A 17,561-nucleotide genomic window follows, 5' to 3' on the forward strand; every position below is an offset into this window, starting at 1 on the left:
TTAGACTGGCCTACATAACTCTGGTCTTCTTGCCATGGAACATTTTAGCCATAAAGCTGAAGGTAGCTAATGCTTTAAGCAGTTTAAGACGGGTAAAATACCTTATAACCTAGGTATTCTTGTGTGTATTGTATGTTGCAGTTTTTTTTTTCCGCAAACGTAGTGTTGTTTGCTTTTTTGTACCCAGCTGGAGTGGCACTCATAAATTCATTGAATATTTTTACAATGACATTAAAGGATTTCTATCCAATTCTATTCATTGAATGTTTTATCAGTAGGGTACACATAAATCAAATTGAGGTTGTCAAGCTTAGATTGTAGTGACCCTCAATGGCTATGTCTTCATTCTCCACCCTTTTATTAATTAGAAACGAGTTACTATTGCAAATGGAACACACGTCTTTTGCTTTCATTTTATTTGACTTGCTTTTTAAGATTTACATACCTCAATTTCTACATTTTTCCTTAACAAAACAATAATGAGGTGCAAAGCAAGCCAAAACATTTAGGTATATCTCATTTGTGCCCTTTTTCCACCATATGTGACTTAATAAAATATTTGTGAAAAACAAAAATAGCCTGAGTCTGAGAAATATTGATCAATTCTGGTCCATACAACTCTTGAATTGTAATCTCAGAAAATAAAAACTTTACCATTTTAGCAATTTGTGATGTAGCATAATGAGAGCATTAATAAGCCACTGAATAAAACAATATGCAAATAAAACAGCAGGAGTTTGGTTTTGATTAAGAAGCTAGAAATGGCAGCCCAAGTGGCAGGGGAAAAAGCCTGTGGTCCAAGACCTCAGTTTCACAGCCTTGAATTAAATGTGTCACTTGTGTATGGTGGTTATTAAAAACCTAGATATTCTTAAGCTTTCCGTTTTAGTTATGATAAAGTTCATTGTGTGGTTAAATAATTAAATTAAGTTTATTGTCCCAAGAGAGATGCAAATGGACAACTGGATTGCCTGTTTACATAATGGTGTTAAATTGTAAGTCATGTTGGGCAAAAGCATCTGGCAAGTAAAGAATTACAATAAATGAGCACCTGTTAAAAAAACAATCACACACAAAGAAGCATGAAGAAATGGAGCCACTTTGCTCTTTTTTATCTATGAAAAGCAACACAATTTCTCTTGGGAAACTGTGGGAATGCTGCATTCAGTAGGGCGAATTCAGTCTTTCCACATGGAGGTGAATTTCTGGCAGTATTCACCAAGGAAAAGAAGGCGCATCAAACGTTTTTATTCAAATAAACAAGTAAAAAATCTTGACCAGTATGTTTAGGCATAGTGTTGTTTCTTTCCAAAGAGTTGAGTCTTGACGACTGAAATAAATATTTAGAGAGCTAATTTGGTGAACTTGTCCTAAGCTGAGGCAATGTCATCCAGTTCTATTCTTGAATGAAATCTCCCTATAACCTGCTCGTATAGTAGCCAACAGTTTAGGTTTGTAAATAGGTACTCTGAAAGAGCAAACAAGCAAGGGTCTGTGAAAAGCCACTGCTAAAAAATATATTTAAAATAATGTACCACTAGGGCGGATTATTTACTTTTAATCATTTTTCCTATTTAGCTTTCAAATTGTGCTTCTTCCTGCTACTGTTTGTTTTTCTTCTCCTTTTCCAAGTTGTTGTCCAGGTGGCCATGGCTGATGAGGCTTTCAGGAGCCAGCAGACATCTTTTTGTGTGCAGGTTTGCTTTCATATTAAAATAATAATGCAAAAGGTATAGTATACATTTTATTGAAACTTTAGAATACACCATAATCAGGTTCGTCTAACTTCACATATCTTAAGCACTCTGACTTCTAAAGGGGTGCTTCCTGAAAATAAACCATATGCTTTGATTTAATTCATTAATGATAACTTTCAAGAGTCTGGTTTTGAATTTTTGGAATGAAGTTAGCTTGCATTGATCAACTTTGGACTCCTATTTTATTCTAGGCAAGTCTTCATTTTACCTGAGGATAGATTTTGGTGATCTTTAAGTTTGCAAAAGAAAAACCTTTTAGAAGAAAACTGCCATAAACTAAGATTGTTAAACGAGTTTCTGGTCCCCGGGAATGACACTTGAAAAGTTGCTTCTCTTGCTTGATTTGGAATAATTACTAAGAAACGGAGACTCCTGGTGCCATAGCTCCAGAATTATGTGTGAAACCATCTCTCAGTTGTTGTTCCTCATGTTTTAGGTTACAGTGACTTTTGGTGCCAGGGATGCTTGTCTCTTTGCATACTTTCTGTATTATTTGGTGGTGATAAAACTTTGCTCACCCTTGACTAAATGTTATTAAACCAGTATTTGTTAAAGTTCTATATTGTAACTCCTGATTAGATGTAATGACATACAGGTACTCATGATTCAAGCTTCATTGGCAGATCATAGCTCTGGTGAATTGTAGCTGAGGTGTCAGAAGGTGCACGATTCCTTAAATTTAATGATTTTATTTGTTTTCAGGATTCCCGATAAAGTACAGATTTTTAATAGCATGGTTAGCTTACTGTTTACTTTAACCATTCTGTAGAAGCCATTAGAGTAATCCAAGTAAAGTGTAATGCAGCTGTAATTGCAGTTTAAGTTGAAAACTAAAATAGTCTCCATGAGTAAAGTCATAGAATAGATTCAGTCCAGTTACTATAAGCAACTCTATGCTGGGGCTTCATTTTGGCACGGACATTCTATTTTATTCTTTATAGTGCGATCACTTTGCTTTGATGAAGCTAATTGTTTTATGAGTTTGTTTTTGAGAGGAATGTCATGTCTGCTGGTGATTGCTTTCTTCTTTAGATCTGAAAAGCCAGGGATTTTTTTTTTTTTTTTTTTTAAAGAAAAAGGGCAAACTCCCTCTCCAACTCAAAGCTGATGCTCTTGCTTGGTATTTTTATAGGTGCTTTCATTGTTGTAAACGATATCTAAGAGGAATCTTGGCAGCAATAGCGATAAACACTCCAGAGCTGGGTGTGTTTGCTTGCTGAATTTCCTTGTTCAAAGCAGTTAGCTGGCATTTAGTTTTCAGCAGTCTGTTCACTTTAACATTCATGAAACCCTGTAGCATCACAGGACTGCTCAGGCACACCCTAACATTTGCTGAGTCTTGGGCTAATGAAAGTTTGTGCTGGGTGTCAAACTGAGTGATGTTCCAGTAGCTCATCAGAGGGGTACACACTTACCCTTGGCATTTCTTTTCTGTCTAGTATAGACTTGCCACCTGAAGGTTTGGCAATGCCTGTAAACTAAATGATACAGTATCGAACACTGCTTCAAATACAGAATTCAAGGATTCTTAGCTTATGGTTAAAGTTTGCAGATTTTTAAAGCACTTTTTTTTAAGGTTCTTTTAAAAAGAAGAATAGAATGGCCAAACTAGCATACAATTTATAACTTGATACATATGCTAATACGCACTTACATTCTCATCATTTTTTGTTTCTGGCCATTTTGGTAAATACAAAATGACAGAAGCATTTTCAAAATATGTAAATATTTATTGTTGTTGGTTGTATTAAAATTGCAATCATGACAAGCTGTTATGTTAATTCTATGAGGAAGTATTGCTTTGATTGCCGGTGATGTTTTTTAGAAGGCACTGTTGCATATTGTTGGCCATGTTGCTTACATGCCACATTTTCAGAAAATAACTTAAGATCTTCAAATTACACGACATTCAGATCAAATACATACCATACTACCTCTTATCAGGTTCCTATTTTACATGACTCTCCCTATAATAAAGACTGAAATCATTCTCTTCTCTGTAATAAGTTCTGTCCTTGTAAATGTTGTCTTTTTGTTCTACTTAATTTCTGATATCAATATCATGCCCAGTTACATAAAAAAATTTCATCATCTAATTGAATTCTGGGAGAGTCCACGGTCATTAATGCAGTTCAACTTGTTCATTGTCTGCGTTGGGCCTTGGAATTTCTTCCCATATCTTTGTGTGTTTCAACTCCAGGAGCACTGTTTCTCCTTACAAACAGTACACTGATTAACACTCCTGTCTCACAGACCTCGGGAGAGTTCATGAGAATATGTTTTATGAATGAGAAATCATTTATCCCATCAGCATTGTTAAGTTACCTAATGACCAAGTTGAACTAATATCTTGACACCAGAGAGTGGTGATGAGTTGCCTGTTGGTCACATATGCAAGAAGAATTTCACTGTACTTAATACCCTGGTGATATGACTACTACTTTTGACTTTTTTTCCTTATTTCTTTTTTAAGGCCCTGTGGAGCTCAGGTTACATTTATTCTAGATTCCTACATTCCTGTGTGTGAAGAAATGCTTTCCTATTTTTGTCTTGATTATATTTTGTTTTTGAACACCTAATTCAGCATATAACTGAATTTTGAGCATCAGATGAGACTTCTACATTAGCTTCCCTGTTTAGTTCGTTAAATCTTATCTAGTACTTCCCCTTCAGTACCAGTTTGCACTTGGTTACACTTTTCTGCACAGCATACAGTGCTGCTATTGCTGTCTCATAGCATGGTAACCAGAATTGCACACACTACTCCAGGTGTAGTATCACAAGTGCATTATAGAATTTGATCATAATATTCCTTGATTTGTATTTAACAACATTTATTTTTAACCTGATAATACATTTTTGTCTTATTTTTTTGAGCACCACCTAAATGCTACCTTTAGTGATTATATATTGTCATACACTTTACACTGAACTGTAGTTTCCAAGATCCTATGGTCTTAAAAAATAATTTTAGTGTCTTATTCTCTTCAAGTTCAGGTTTTACTTGTGTGTGGTCTCTGAAGATTTGACAGCAATACAATACCCACACAAAGACACACCATACACAAAAAAGTATACCTAGGGTGCAACATACATACCATTATACTCAATATTTATTTACTATATCCAATGTGTATTTGTGTTAATTCAATATAATTACAGTGGCTGTCCTATCCTGGCACAAGATACTGAGGTCTTTCCCAATAGCACATTTTACCATTATTTAAACTTTGGATTACTGTGCAGGCTTCTGGAACAGGAACAGTCTACCTGCAAAATTAAAGAGCAACCTAAATACCCCAGAATATGCCATGAAATTGGTCACAGACAGTGGAGAAGAAACTGGCTAAAACACTGTCAAAGTTTACATTAGGAGCCAATGATGAAAGCAGTCCTAATTTTATATGTCCATCAGAGTGCGTCTTTTTGTGTGCGTTTTCTTGATATGTAAATTTTAGTCTTTCCTCGTGAGTTAATCTGTTTAGTCCTGGAATTTAGTAAGCCTGTCTTGAAAATTATGCCTATTTTTCTTGTTTGTAAATCTAAAATGTCTTTCACAGTCTTCCTTCTGAATGGTTCTGCATAACTGTTTAAAATTATTCCCTTCAGATGTCAGATTAATCTGTTTTATAATCCTGCTACTTCACACTGTTATCAAATGATGAATTTCAGATGTACATCAGCTCTGGATACAGTATTTCATATTGTAGGTCATTTTTTAGTTCTTGGGTGTTATTAAAGTAAAATGCTGAATGTGTAATTTCAATTTAAGAGACATTATTCTTTCTCCTAGAACCACAAAACTTACCATTTATGTCCATCCTTTCCATTGATAAAGTCTGTAGACTCAATAGCAAATAGCAAACTTTACCTTTCCATTTTTTATATGAATTTTTTGACTATATTCAAGCAACTATTTAATGAAATCCTCTTTATGAAAGTAGCCTGTTGTTTTTATAACCCATTATTCACAGAAACTTGGTTTCTAAAATGCCGTTTAAACTTTATTCCGGTTAAAGAAACCGGGTTATTCACCCCAGAGAAAATTGTTTAACAGACGTACATTTTTTCACAAATAGCCCAATTATGTGCTCATGTAAACCGGTTACTGTTAAGGATTTTGTAGTTTGTGCATGTATTTTCTTCCCACATACTTTCAGCACCCACAAAATAAATTTCCAGAAACAAATAATTGTAAGTTTGCATTATTCCTTCTTATGGCTGAAATAATCCATCTTAATATTTTAGAAATCACTACATCTATGTTAATGCGCTAAATGTACTGTACATAGCCAACCTCAGCAGCACAATTTCAAGATTAATAGGGTAACACATTTAATGTATGTGCATTACATAGTCAGATTACTTTTTAAAGTAATGAGTAACCTAACGTAATACTTATTTTTATTTAAGTAAAACTACATGCAGCATTATTATTCCAGCAGCAGGGTGCAAGGCAAGAAGCACATGTATCAGCTCCTTTGCAGGGCTCAATCACGTAGCCAAGCAGAAAAGAGTGTGCTGCATGCATTTCTGTTACAGAAATCTATAAATGCAGTATCAATTTGACTAAACATATTTATAAAGCACAAGAACATTATCACAGGAGTAATGCTTATTTTTGGGATTACAGAGGCCAATGATGATGTTTAACTCTTTTTTGCACATTTTAATGGCACCGGAGCATTTTCATAAAAGAGAACTCCAGAAGATTACTTACTGATGTAAACATTTATTTTTAAGAAATCAGAATTCTGCCTTAACCGAATTATTCGCTTAAACCTGGTTATGTGTATTCCTGTAAACGTAGTATGAATGAATGCCTGTTCTTAGCTTGGGAAAATAGCTTTTAGAAATAGAGTGATCTGGGAAATCAGCATGATTTATGTTATGCCACTGCAGTATTGATTTCACAAACATTGTTTTCTTTGATTTTACAGTACAAAAGATTACAGTGGTTTTTAATATTAACAAACCAGCATTATGGATTTCTGGCCTAATATTTCTAGTTTACAATTAACTGACAATGCATTGAACCATATATATTTAGCTGGTCAGTTTAGCATTCTTAACTGCTTACAAAAGTGTTTAAAATGATGCCAAATAAATCTAAATCAACAAGAAATGACTTCAGACCTTTAAAGGACACTTTTAGATCCCCTGCCATGACCATCCTTCAGCTTTTACAAATGCTGGTTTCTTTAAATTACTCACTACGTCATGCCGATGGGGAATTTTAAGATTCATAAAGCTTCAGATGTTGAAATTGCCCACTGCAGAGCTGTGTTCAAAAGTGATGGACTAGCAAAAGACTAAAATGTGTTCCAGAAAAGCAACCCTGCAATTCTGAGTCTAAGTAAATTAATATGCAGTAAGAAGGTGACTTGCACAAAGAGAAGGTCATTACAAATTCTGAACTAAGTTTTCATGAGTTTTAGGTATGTGTTTAATTAGTTTTACTATTACACCAATCCTTAGTAATTTTGATGTATAGGTATTAATATGCTTTTAAGAAAATTTTTAAATCTGCCTTTTGTGTTATTCCTGACATGGTTTTATTGTGCACAGTTTCTTCATGCTCTACATGTTTTTAATTTTCCACATTTTCTCCATTTGTTCATAACGTCTTTTAATTTTGGCCTTCTGCTACTTACTTTTGCTATTAAATCAATGCAACAATGTTTTAGAGATTGAAACCTTCTTAAATAGGCATGCAAATCAAGTCAACTCTTTTTTAGCACTTTGATCTTTTTAGCCACTAGATGGCATTCTACATTACGCAGCTCAAGCTGCCTTATATTTAGGAGTGAACTGTGCTCATTGCACTTTCTACTGCATCGCACTAGCAGATGGGTTAGAAGTTCAAGAGTGTGGTAGTGTTTGCCTAACTCCCCTCTTTACAATTTCAACATGTAGGTTCAGAAAATATGGCTTGTGTTAGTGGAAAAAAAATGTTGAGTTGCTAGAATAACTTCTTTATTTATGGACAAGATAAATAAATAAATTGCATGTATAGAATAAGGAGTCCTCTTACATTTATCTATTATGAGCAGGGACTCTAGGGGATAAACCTAGTGTTCTTTGTTAATAATTATTCAGTCTTTTGTGTTCTGCACTAAAAATGAATACATTACTTTTTAAATACTTCTTGTGTATTATTTATTTGATTGCCGACTTTGCTTTAGAACTCCTTTAATGAGTGACGCTTAGTATCTGCTATGGAACTCACAGTAATAATAATAATAAGTTTTATTTATGTAGCTGTTTTCATATACTCAAGGACACTTTACAATTCAATAAACACATTAACAAGACAGTAGAAATTACATACAAGACAATGAATAATACTCATTGAAAAGATGTGTTTTTAACAAAAGTTTAGAGAAAAGCCAAGCAAAATGACACCTTTTATTGGCTAACTAAAAAGATTACAATATGCAAGCTTTCGAGGCAACTCAGGCCCCTTCTTCAGGCAAGATGTAATATAGAAACTGAAGTTTCCTGTGTTTATATCCACACACTAGGACAAGAAACGACAATGGTAAATCTTTAAATGAAAAATCTTAAATGTAAAAAATTAATAGGTTCATTTTGAAATGAATAATAGATTTTTCCTCGTGAAGAGCATTCCAATTTTTGTTTTTCCAAAAGTAAAACGAGTTAAGATAAAACAAGCCACTGGATTGACAACAAGATCACAGCGACATTCTATATTTCTTGTTTCATGTTTCACTTTACACTTGGCCATAGTAGGCTCAGTTAGTGAGTTCAACCCTCTAACAGTTTTCTACAACATCATTTGATAAAACAAGACTTCTTTCCTTAAGGTCGGCTAGTGGAAATCACTTGGTGAACTGGCTAGGGGTCTTTTGAAATTAAGACTCAATAGATCTTCAGTTTATAGAAATTAAAAAACTGTTTCTCCAGGGACTGAAAGGGAATTTAGAATATTATTCACATAAGCCCTGACCCAGTTACATAATCTCAAGTCCTGCACAGACAGCATATGTACTCTATAAATGTATCCAGCCTGTAAAGCCCAGTAAGATTCTTATTGAATTTAGTCTCCTTTAACAGAGGAGGTAGTACTAATGCCTCACATTTCCTGGGTAACAAGTCCTTAGGGGTTCACATATGTATAGTTAGCCCCCACTCTCTGTTCTCAGGGGGTTTTATCTTGTTTCTCCTCACAAGTATATATTCAAGCAGTTCAAATTAATTGACTTCTTACAATTTACAAAGTCTGTCTGATACATTTTGGCATGGCCCTATAGAGAGTAATTTTTGTGTAAAATTCCAAAAATATTCATTTTTAACTCTTGACTTTTGTTCTCTTTTTCTTTTAATTATTTCCATATAAAGTATAGTCCAGTCATTTTTTTATCTAGTTTTTCCGTTCAACTTTACATCTTTGTTCCTTCAAAAATGTATTTCAAGATACAGATCAAGTACTTCATGTTGGTTTATTTTTTTAATAAGTTGTAACTTAACTTTCTCACACCTACTTAATCCAGTTCAGGGTTGAAGTGTGCCAAAGCCTATTCCCATAGTACTGTACTCAGTGATGAAAACAGTCCTGGACAGTGTGGCAGGGATTGCTTGTGTATCACATAGGGGACAATTTAGAGTCTTTGATTAATCTGCCCAGTACATCTCTGAGGTTGTATGAGAGTAAACCCATATGGAGATGGAGAAAACTGGCAAACTCAATGCCAGTAATAGCTGGAGGCTGGATCTACAAGGCAGCAGCACTAATCACTGTGTCACCATGCCACCCACTGTTTAGTTAACAGTGTAATGAATTTGTTTTCCTTTAATACTTAATCCGTTAAAATGAACCAGGTAAAAAAGTAGGGAATAAACAAAATTAATGAACAATGCAGTTTCAAACTTACAGTCAGAGTAAAAATTGTTAGGCTACTGCTAGCTCAAAAGTTTATTTATTTTTTTTAACCAAGCAGTTACTGCAAGTTTTTATTTAGACTCTATACTTCATTTTTGGAGACTGATAAATTACTTACTCACCTGACTCAAAGAGTCCTTAGTTTCAATAACATGAAAAAATAAAAATAAAAACTTTTAACTTTGATTATAAACATAGAAATTGGTATGTGGCTAATAAAAGAACAAAGTAAAGAAAATAATAAAAGAAAAGTGTGCAATCAGGATACAATATGAATTATACCACAATTAGCTGGCTAGTATCAGTAGAATTATCTAATCAGTCTGTCTGTCTTTCTTAAATCAGAAACTTCCTGAGATGTGCGCTGTTCAGGACTGCAGAGGATTCACCAGAGAAATTCAAGAGCTGTATGTAGCAGTGACAACAATGGGGTCTCGGCAGAAGCGTAAGCATGAGGACAATGAAGGCACAAGTACTCAGGTTTCCCAGGGTACGTATTATTTAGTAATAATAAAACAATAGAATGACTGGTAAGTGAAAGATTTGGAAAGACATACAATAATGCAGCATTAATAATAATAAAAAATATGTACTGTGGTTGTGATTTTCATTTTTGTTTAACAGAAGCATTTTGAAAATGATTCTGCTGTTTCTTGAATTTTATAGTACAGTTAGGAAGCCTTCTGCAGGAAGGCTTAAAATGGTGTCAAATGATTATACATGACAGGTTGAAAATATTTTTAAAAAATGTAAGAATAAAAATAATCTTTAAATATGCCTTTAGATTCTCTGCAGCTTTTATCCTTTAATTGAAATTTCACATTACTGTGCCATATCCCTTTCAGGGTATTTGGAAACAGTCAATTAAACAATTATTTTCAAAATTCCCAAAAGTTTTCTTTCTGGCTTGTTCTCAGGAGTTTTCCGGAGATTTGACTTTATATTGTAAAGAATCCAGGAGAATCCGGGTGGGTTGGCAACTCTATGTTGCTTTATAACCACACTGGGCAACTACTGCGCATCTGTCACTTACTATGATGAAATATGTCAATACTTGAAAAACATTAGTGTATTTGGCGGTTCTTTTATTTTTATTTGGTTTAATACCAAAATATTGTCTTATTTTTAAATAAGACTTCTAAAATATTTGCTTTAAATCAAAGTAGAATGGAAGCGATGTGTCTATTTATTGACTTGAATGCACACTTTTTTTTTTTTTTTTTAAACCTGTCTGTTTTTTTTAACTAGAAAAGTACAACCAAGAGCAAAATAAGTGTAATAACACGAAACAAGTAATTTAAAAAAAAATATTAACAAAACATTGAAAACTTATATATATTCATCTACAAGAGTAAATGCTGTTTAAACCCCATCAGAGTTCATTTGTAGACTGGAGTGTTTTCTGAGCCTATCAACCATATGGATACTCGTTCACATCTGGGCATTTTCAAGTTTACATTTAACCTGTTGGAAGAAAACCAAAGTACCCAGAGAAAAATCCACATTGATACAATGATACAATACAACATGCTAACTACACACAAAGACAGTGGTTCAGATCTAATTTTATGAAGCTTTAAGGCAGCAGCTTTAGCCACTGCACTAACTAGTATACAAAATTGCATTTAAATGAAATCACAAATGTGGTAAGAAGGAAAATAAAAATTTACTATAATTAATATCTGAATACGGAAACAAGTCTACCAGACTAGAATGTACCACTGAAAATGGTGCAGTTTTGTAATTCTGGGTAGTTACCAAACTTCCTTTGTTTTTGTTGTCTCAGAAGTATCCAAAAGCATCTCCACCCAAGCTGAACAGGCCCAGAAGACGCCATCTGAACATTTTACAGAAGAAAAGTGCAAAGAAGAAGGAGGAAGAACACAGTCACCTTTGAAAAATGACACTAGAAAGGTTTTTAAAAATGTTTTTTCACTGACTTCTTTTAAATAAGAAGACTAGAAATATTTGACTTTTTTAAAAAAGATGTCCAAAAATTGTTTAGTGTATCAGTTTAAAAACTGTGAGAGTGTACAGCGCTTGAAATGCGGGAGGAGGCAAAAGAAAATAGATGTAAACTTTTTACCCTTGTTATATTGAATTTATTAAAGCATGTAACTTTCCATACAATCAAATCAAAACTTAATAAAACTAAATTAAATTCAATCCCCACCCATGAGAAAGAAAGGAAGGCCAACAGCCAGAGTAAAACATTGAGAGTAGTTATAAATAAATGCTTATTCTAAAATGTTATTGATTACATCCAGGTTTTAAAAAAGTTTTGAACAGATCCTCTAAGTAAAAATTAGATTTTTTTCCCAAATTCAAATAGTATATAATATCAGTTACCCATTGACTCAAAAGAGGTGTAGTGTAGTAAAGGCAATTACAGTTTGTTTGTCCTTCTCCACTTTAAGGCCATCTGGGAGTACACCAAACACAGCTGTTAATAGGTTAGGAGGGATTGTGACACCAAGGCTGTCTAAAAGGTATTTAAAGATTTTGGTCTAGAAAGATGTTAATTTCGTGCAGGCACAAAACATGTGGCCTAGTGAGGCTGGAGCTTGTTTGCAACATTCGCAGTTTGAATCTTGCCCTGGAAACATTTTAGACAATTTTAAATGAGATAGATGTGCTCAGTAAAAGGTTTTAAGTTGAATAATTGAATGCCTTGCACATAAGGAGCTAGAGCGAATTCTGTGCATGGCTGCCTTCTACTCATTCTCTGAAATGTTGAGTAAGAGATCCATTTCCCACTGTACTCTGGGATCTTTAAAAGGAGGGGACTATAAAATGGTTTTATATATAGGGTGGCCTACAAAAAAGTGGCCCGCCTCCATTGAGACGACTGCATTATGTGGTAAAGAGAAAAATGATCAAATTTGGTACTCACATTTACAAAAGATGCTGAAAGTGATCACCTTATGTGTCAATACATCTCTGTGCCCGTTTCAGCATTTTCATGTACACTCTTTGCAACGTCATGGGGTTGATTGGAGGGAGCCACTTTTTCATGTGCCATCCTGTATTATAGAAATGCTGTCTGGATCTTCAAGACTGATCAGCATTTCTTCTGGAATAGAAATAGGTGGGAGGTGTGGAAAATTGGGCAGATTTCGTTTAACAAAGTCTCTGATTTGGAGAAAAAATTTTGGAAAAATTGTGTTGATGAGAAGCTAAATTTGGAGTATAATTGTTCGTAGGATGCAAAAACATAATATATATATTATTTATGTACAGATCTCTAAATGATTTAATGCCATACATTTTCCAAACATTAAAAATTGTGTAAGTTGAAGAGGTGACAGATAAAATATTCTGTAACTTGAAGTGCTTCCTACATTGGTTCCATATTCTGAGTGAATGAAGGACAATTGGGTTGTTAGCATATTGATGATACTTTGTATTTCTTGATGTGCAAATCAGGGAATATAAGGAAGTACTGCAGGATTTGATTTCTTTTGTGGACCAAGCTAATGTGTGTTCATCAACTTGTGTCAATGTCCAGGATTTTATAGTCTGTATATTTGCTGCCCAGTAATAAAACTGAAAATTAGGTAGAGCCATGCCACCTTCTGATTTAGATCATTATAGGGTCACCCTTTGGATGTGTGAATATGTAAAATTCCAAATAAATTCAATTATGATTGAATCTAATTTCTTAAAAAATGATTTGTTAATGTATATGGGGATGTTTTGAAACCTGAAGCTTAGGGAGGAGATTCATCTTGATTGTGTTAATTCTCCCTGCTAAAGTAAGATGGAGGGTGGACCATCTATGCACAGGTTGTTTAAGTTTTTCCAAGCAGACTGCAAAGTTATTTAAAAAGAGCTTTATATTTACTTGTGATGCTTACCCCTAGGTATTTAATCTGATCTGCAATGATAAAAGGGAAAGTTTCCAATCTAATGTTGTTTGCTAGAGAATTCACTAGAAAAAGAACAGTTTTGTTCAAATTAATTTTGAGTCCAGATATGTTTTGAAATTCTGCTTGTGCAGTTAGGGCTGCAAGCACAGTATTTTGTGGGTCTGATATGCTGTATATATTACTATATCATCTGCATATAGTGATATTTTCCGATCAAGTTCTCCTCTGAAAATCCCCTTGATCTCTGATGCATTTTGAAAGTAAATAAATTAAAATATGATATTCTGTAACAATATTCCAACACAAATAAACTAAAAAAGATTGGTGTTTTCATACCTGCATTTGAAGACCTTCACATTCAACTTGGGTATCAGTGCTTGTAACTGCTGGGATGCAGACCGTTCATGTTACAATAATTTATTTACTTACTTCCTCCATCGGGAGGAATAGATACTGATGGACGTTCCTTTTCCTTTTATTTTCAGGAGATGACCAGGAATATGGGTGTTTCTTCCATGGCAACTGCCACTCAGGCTTCAAGTCAACCTACTGCAAGACCTAAAAAGAAATCAGCCAAAGGTCTTTTTCGCTAATCCGCATTTCCAGACTGATCACATTTTTATTCACAGTTTTTAGACATAAATTTTTATCAATTAATTATGAGTTTTAATCTTCAGAGACTCATTTGGGACATAAATTGCAAATTATTTTAAATATTTGTTTTTAATTTGTGTAGTGGCAAGGGTATTTTTTAATATTCAATAAATTATACTTTTACTCAAGAAAGGCTTGCATTCCTCCTTCCCTTCTGCTGAATGGCAGTAGTACACACAAAATAAATTGCTTTATATTAGAATTGAATGTGCACATTATCTGAAAAGTTGCATACTGTTCCATTAATCTCAAAGTACTTACCTCAGATGGCTCTGTTGTTCCTAGAATGTCCACCCAAAGGTGCAGCATCAAGGCAACAGAAATAGAAAATGGATTGATGTGGCACAAATTCTCACCATTCTCACATGTGCTTTACATAAAATTGGATTTTTTTCCAGTTAAAATCAGCTTATGGGTGTATTTGATTGCTGTCATTCTTTTAAAAAAGATTTTCCCTTCTATTTGTCATATTTGGTAATTTGTAGACAATTTATTACCCATGATATTTGGATTTTATAAATGTAGAAAAAAATATTTTTACAAATCAGTGATTGTACAAGAATGTTCTACAATATCAGTTCTCCATTTGAATTTTTAGTACTAAATGACATATGAGTTAATGAAAATAAAGTTAACTAAGGACTGTGACATTTTTTGTTTGCATCTCTTACAAATGTAAGAGATTTGTAGCTGATAAAAAATGAAAGCAACAAAACTCTTTAGATGACCATTATATAAAGTCTACTAGTATTTACTTTTTCTAGGGTGTACAAAGCACGAGAATCTCATTTCTGTATAGCAAAGGTGAAGAGCACTGGCTTAGGTGCCAGTAATCAGTATCGGTAAATTAAAAAGGCCATGACATAAAGAAAACGTCAGTGACTTATTTATAAAGCTGTTGAGTAGCTGTACATAATCAGTGAATCGAACCGTCATCATCATCATCATCATCATCATTAGGTAAAGAAATCAATTACAGCAGCAGTGATTGCAGATTATCACTCAATTCCATTAGGGTACAATAGGCTAAAATGCTGCCTTGCAAGCAAAGTGTGCCATTAATCATTGCAAACACACCAGGACATGTATCAAAGCCTTTAGAATTCTTAATATTCACAAAATACATACTTTAAATTAAAGGACTGACATTTATTGAGGGACATGCTTCCAACCACACAGCAGTGCAGGCCATAGTACACCATAGTTAGGTAGAGGCCTGCTGGGAAATAATTTTTCAGCTGCACATCTCATAATTATATTAAAGATCCAGCATAGCCTATGCTCAGTGCTCCCTATTTAGACTTGTCCTTCCATGTTTTGGCCATTCCATGAAAATCACCCTAGTCCATGGTAAATCTTTAGTGCTCTTTGTCATTTCATGAACATAACCCTACCAAAAAAAGTATTATCAGAATTGTGTTGGAGTTATAGGGGCTTTGTAGTTTTGTCTGATTATTCAAGAAATACATAATCATTAAACTCAATGTGCTACCATCTAAGAATTTGACTTCTTATCTGCATATGGGTCCTTACTTGGCATGTGCAAGGCAGGCCTGCTCTAAAAAAATTAGCTCTCCAGTTTATTTATTTATCTCAGACATTAATCTGTAATCAAGGTAAATGTCTTGTGAATTGTTTCCAAAAAACTAAATTATAAATTGTATAAATTAATTGCTTAATTAAATTAATAACTTTTTGCCTTCTTTTCAGCACTATAAAAAAGTATGTGTTAGTTTCCTTAGGCTTCCATAATTAAGATGCAATTCTTCTCACTGCCTTTGTCTGAATTTGCAGCAGCTGGCTGCCAGTATTGTCAGACAGAGGGTGGAGATACTGCTGTTAGGTGGCAGTTTCTGGTTAACCATCATGCATTTAAAGAGGGAAGAAAAAGAGCTTGTTTATTTGCATCTCTTCTGTTTTTGTTTAGCATCTTGGTTTTGCTCTGTGTAATTATAGTAAGAAAGATTACCTCAACTGGAGAAAACATAGGACTGATACCAGCACACATCACTTCTCATTTAGTTTGTCAGAAAAAAAAAATATAACAATCTCCGATTACTTTCATGTGACTGTGGCAGATTTCGTTCCCGTCTCCATCTTCCCATTAAGCCTACAACTGCTGATAGAGGCTGTGTCATGACTTATAAACTTCATCCATCCATGTTCTAAATCTGTTCTTTCTTTGAGTTATAGGATACCAGAGCCAACACCTAAAATAGGTAGCAACCATCAATGAATAGAATGCACAATCACACACTATTAAACAAATTTTGCGACACCTGAGAATTAGGGAGAATGCAGGAACTAAACCTTGAATGTGGACTTCTGGAGATGCAGTGACAGCCACTGTGGCAAGGGCAATGCCATCACTAAATAAAACCACTAAAATCTAACATTAGTCAAGAGTTGTTTGTTGTTCTTACCCGATTTACTTCTTCTATGAAACCTTCCTTCTGTGTGATCGTTTCATCTCACCACTGTATGCTACGATGTGAATTTATTTTGGATGAACACTTTTCGAACCTCTAAATTTCACTGTTTTATTTTCTTGAAAAGGTATTTACATCCTGTAAAACTTTTAAAAAGCTGCTAAGCAAATTATATATATATATATATATATATATATATATATATATACGTATTTTTTTGTTTCATTGTGTATTATTATTGAAGTCAAGTATGTTAAAAAAGACATTTTTTATAGCAAAAGTTATTTGTCAACAAAAAATTTTAAATCCTAGCCTTACTGTTGACCTTTCACTGTGTATGCCACTGAAATTAATGTCACATAATCTGGGAAAAAAACTCTAGTCTATTTAGGAATTATTTATTATATAATAAATTTGAAAGAATGTTATGAAAATGAAAACTACACAATAAGCTAAAGAAGTCAGAGTTACAGTGATAAAATGTGTACATAAGAAAATAGTTTGGTTCTAATTCAGAACATTATTGCCCTATTAATCAAGTAATGGAAGCGGTGCATCACATCACCCATACTCTGCCTATAAAACGATGTCTGTCAAAACTTATCATCTCAAGAACTAAATATCAGAGGGTAGCTACTTAGAAGTCAGTGATCACCTTTAAAGTCCAACTGAAAGTGGAGTGAAATGTGCATCAGTGAGCTTTAACACAGATCAGTATAGGAGGGTATTACAAAGAAGCATCTTAAAACCCATCTGGAGTTTACTGGAAAGCCACAAGAGGGAATCGTCTAAGGACTCTAGGTCAGATTACACTAAAACTGACCTCATTAGCTAAAATATCTTATTTGGGGAGCAAACCCATCCCTGTCTGTACTCTAAGGAATGTTGTCCTTACAACATAAAGATGGTAGCATTATGCACTGGTGGTGCTTGTCCTCAACAAGATCTG

At 34.0% G+C, this 17,561-nt stretch overlaps 1 protein-coding gene across 1 annotated transcript in view; it reads left to right on the forward strand.

Moving 5' to 3' along the window:
* The window catches only part of nhej1 (nonhomologous end-joining factor 1), a 221,590-nt gene extending 206,986 nt beyond the window's left edge, over positions 1 to 14,604 (forward strand). Inside the window, exons 6-8 of the mRNA XM_039756510.1 lie at positions 10,006 to 10,150; positions 11,447 to 11,574; positions 14,015 to 14,604. Coding sequence (XP_039612444.1) covers positions 10,006 to 10,150; positions 11,447 to 11,574; positions 14,015 to 14,122 — 381 coding nt within the window. The 3' untranslated portion in view covers positions 14,123 to 14,604. The remainder of the gene's footprint in view (positions 1 to 10,005; positions 10,151 to 11,446; positions 11,575 to 14,014) is intronic.
* The last annotated feature ends 2,957 nt before the right edge of the window (positions 14,605 to 17,561 follow it).

This window comes from Polypterus senegalus, chromosome 6, assembly GCF_016835505.1.
Source record: "Polypterus senegalus isolate Bchr_013 chromosome 6, ASM1683550v1, whole genome shotgun sequence".
In the NCBI taxonomy this organism is placed as follows: Eukaryota; Metazoa; Chordata; class Cladistia; order Polypteriformes; family Polypteridae; genus Polypterus; species Polypterus senegalus.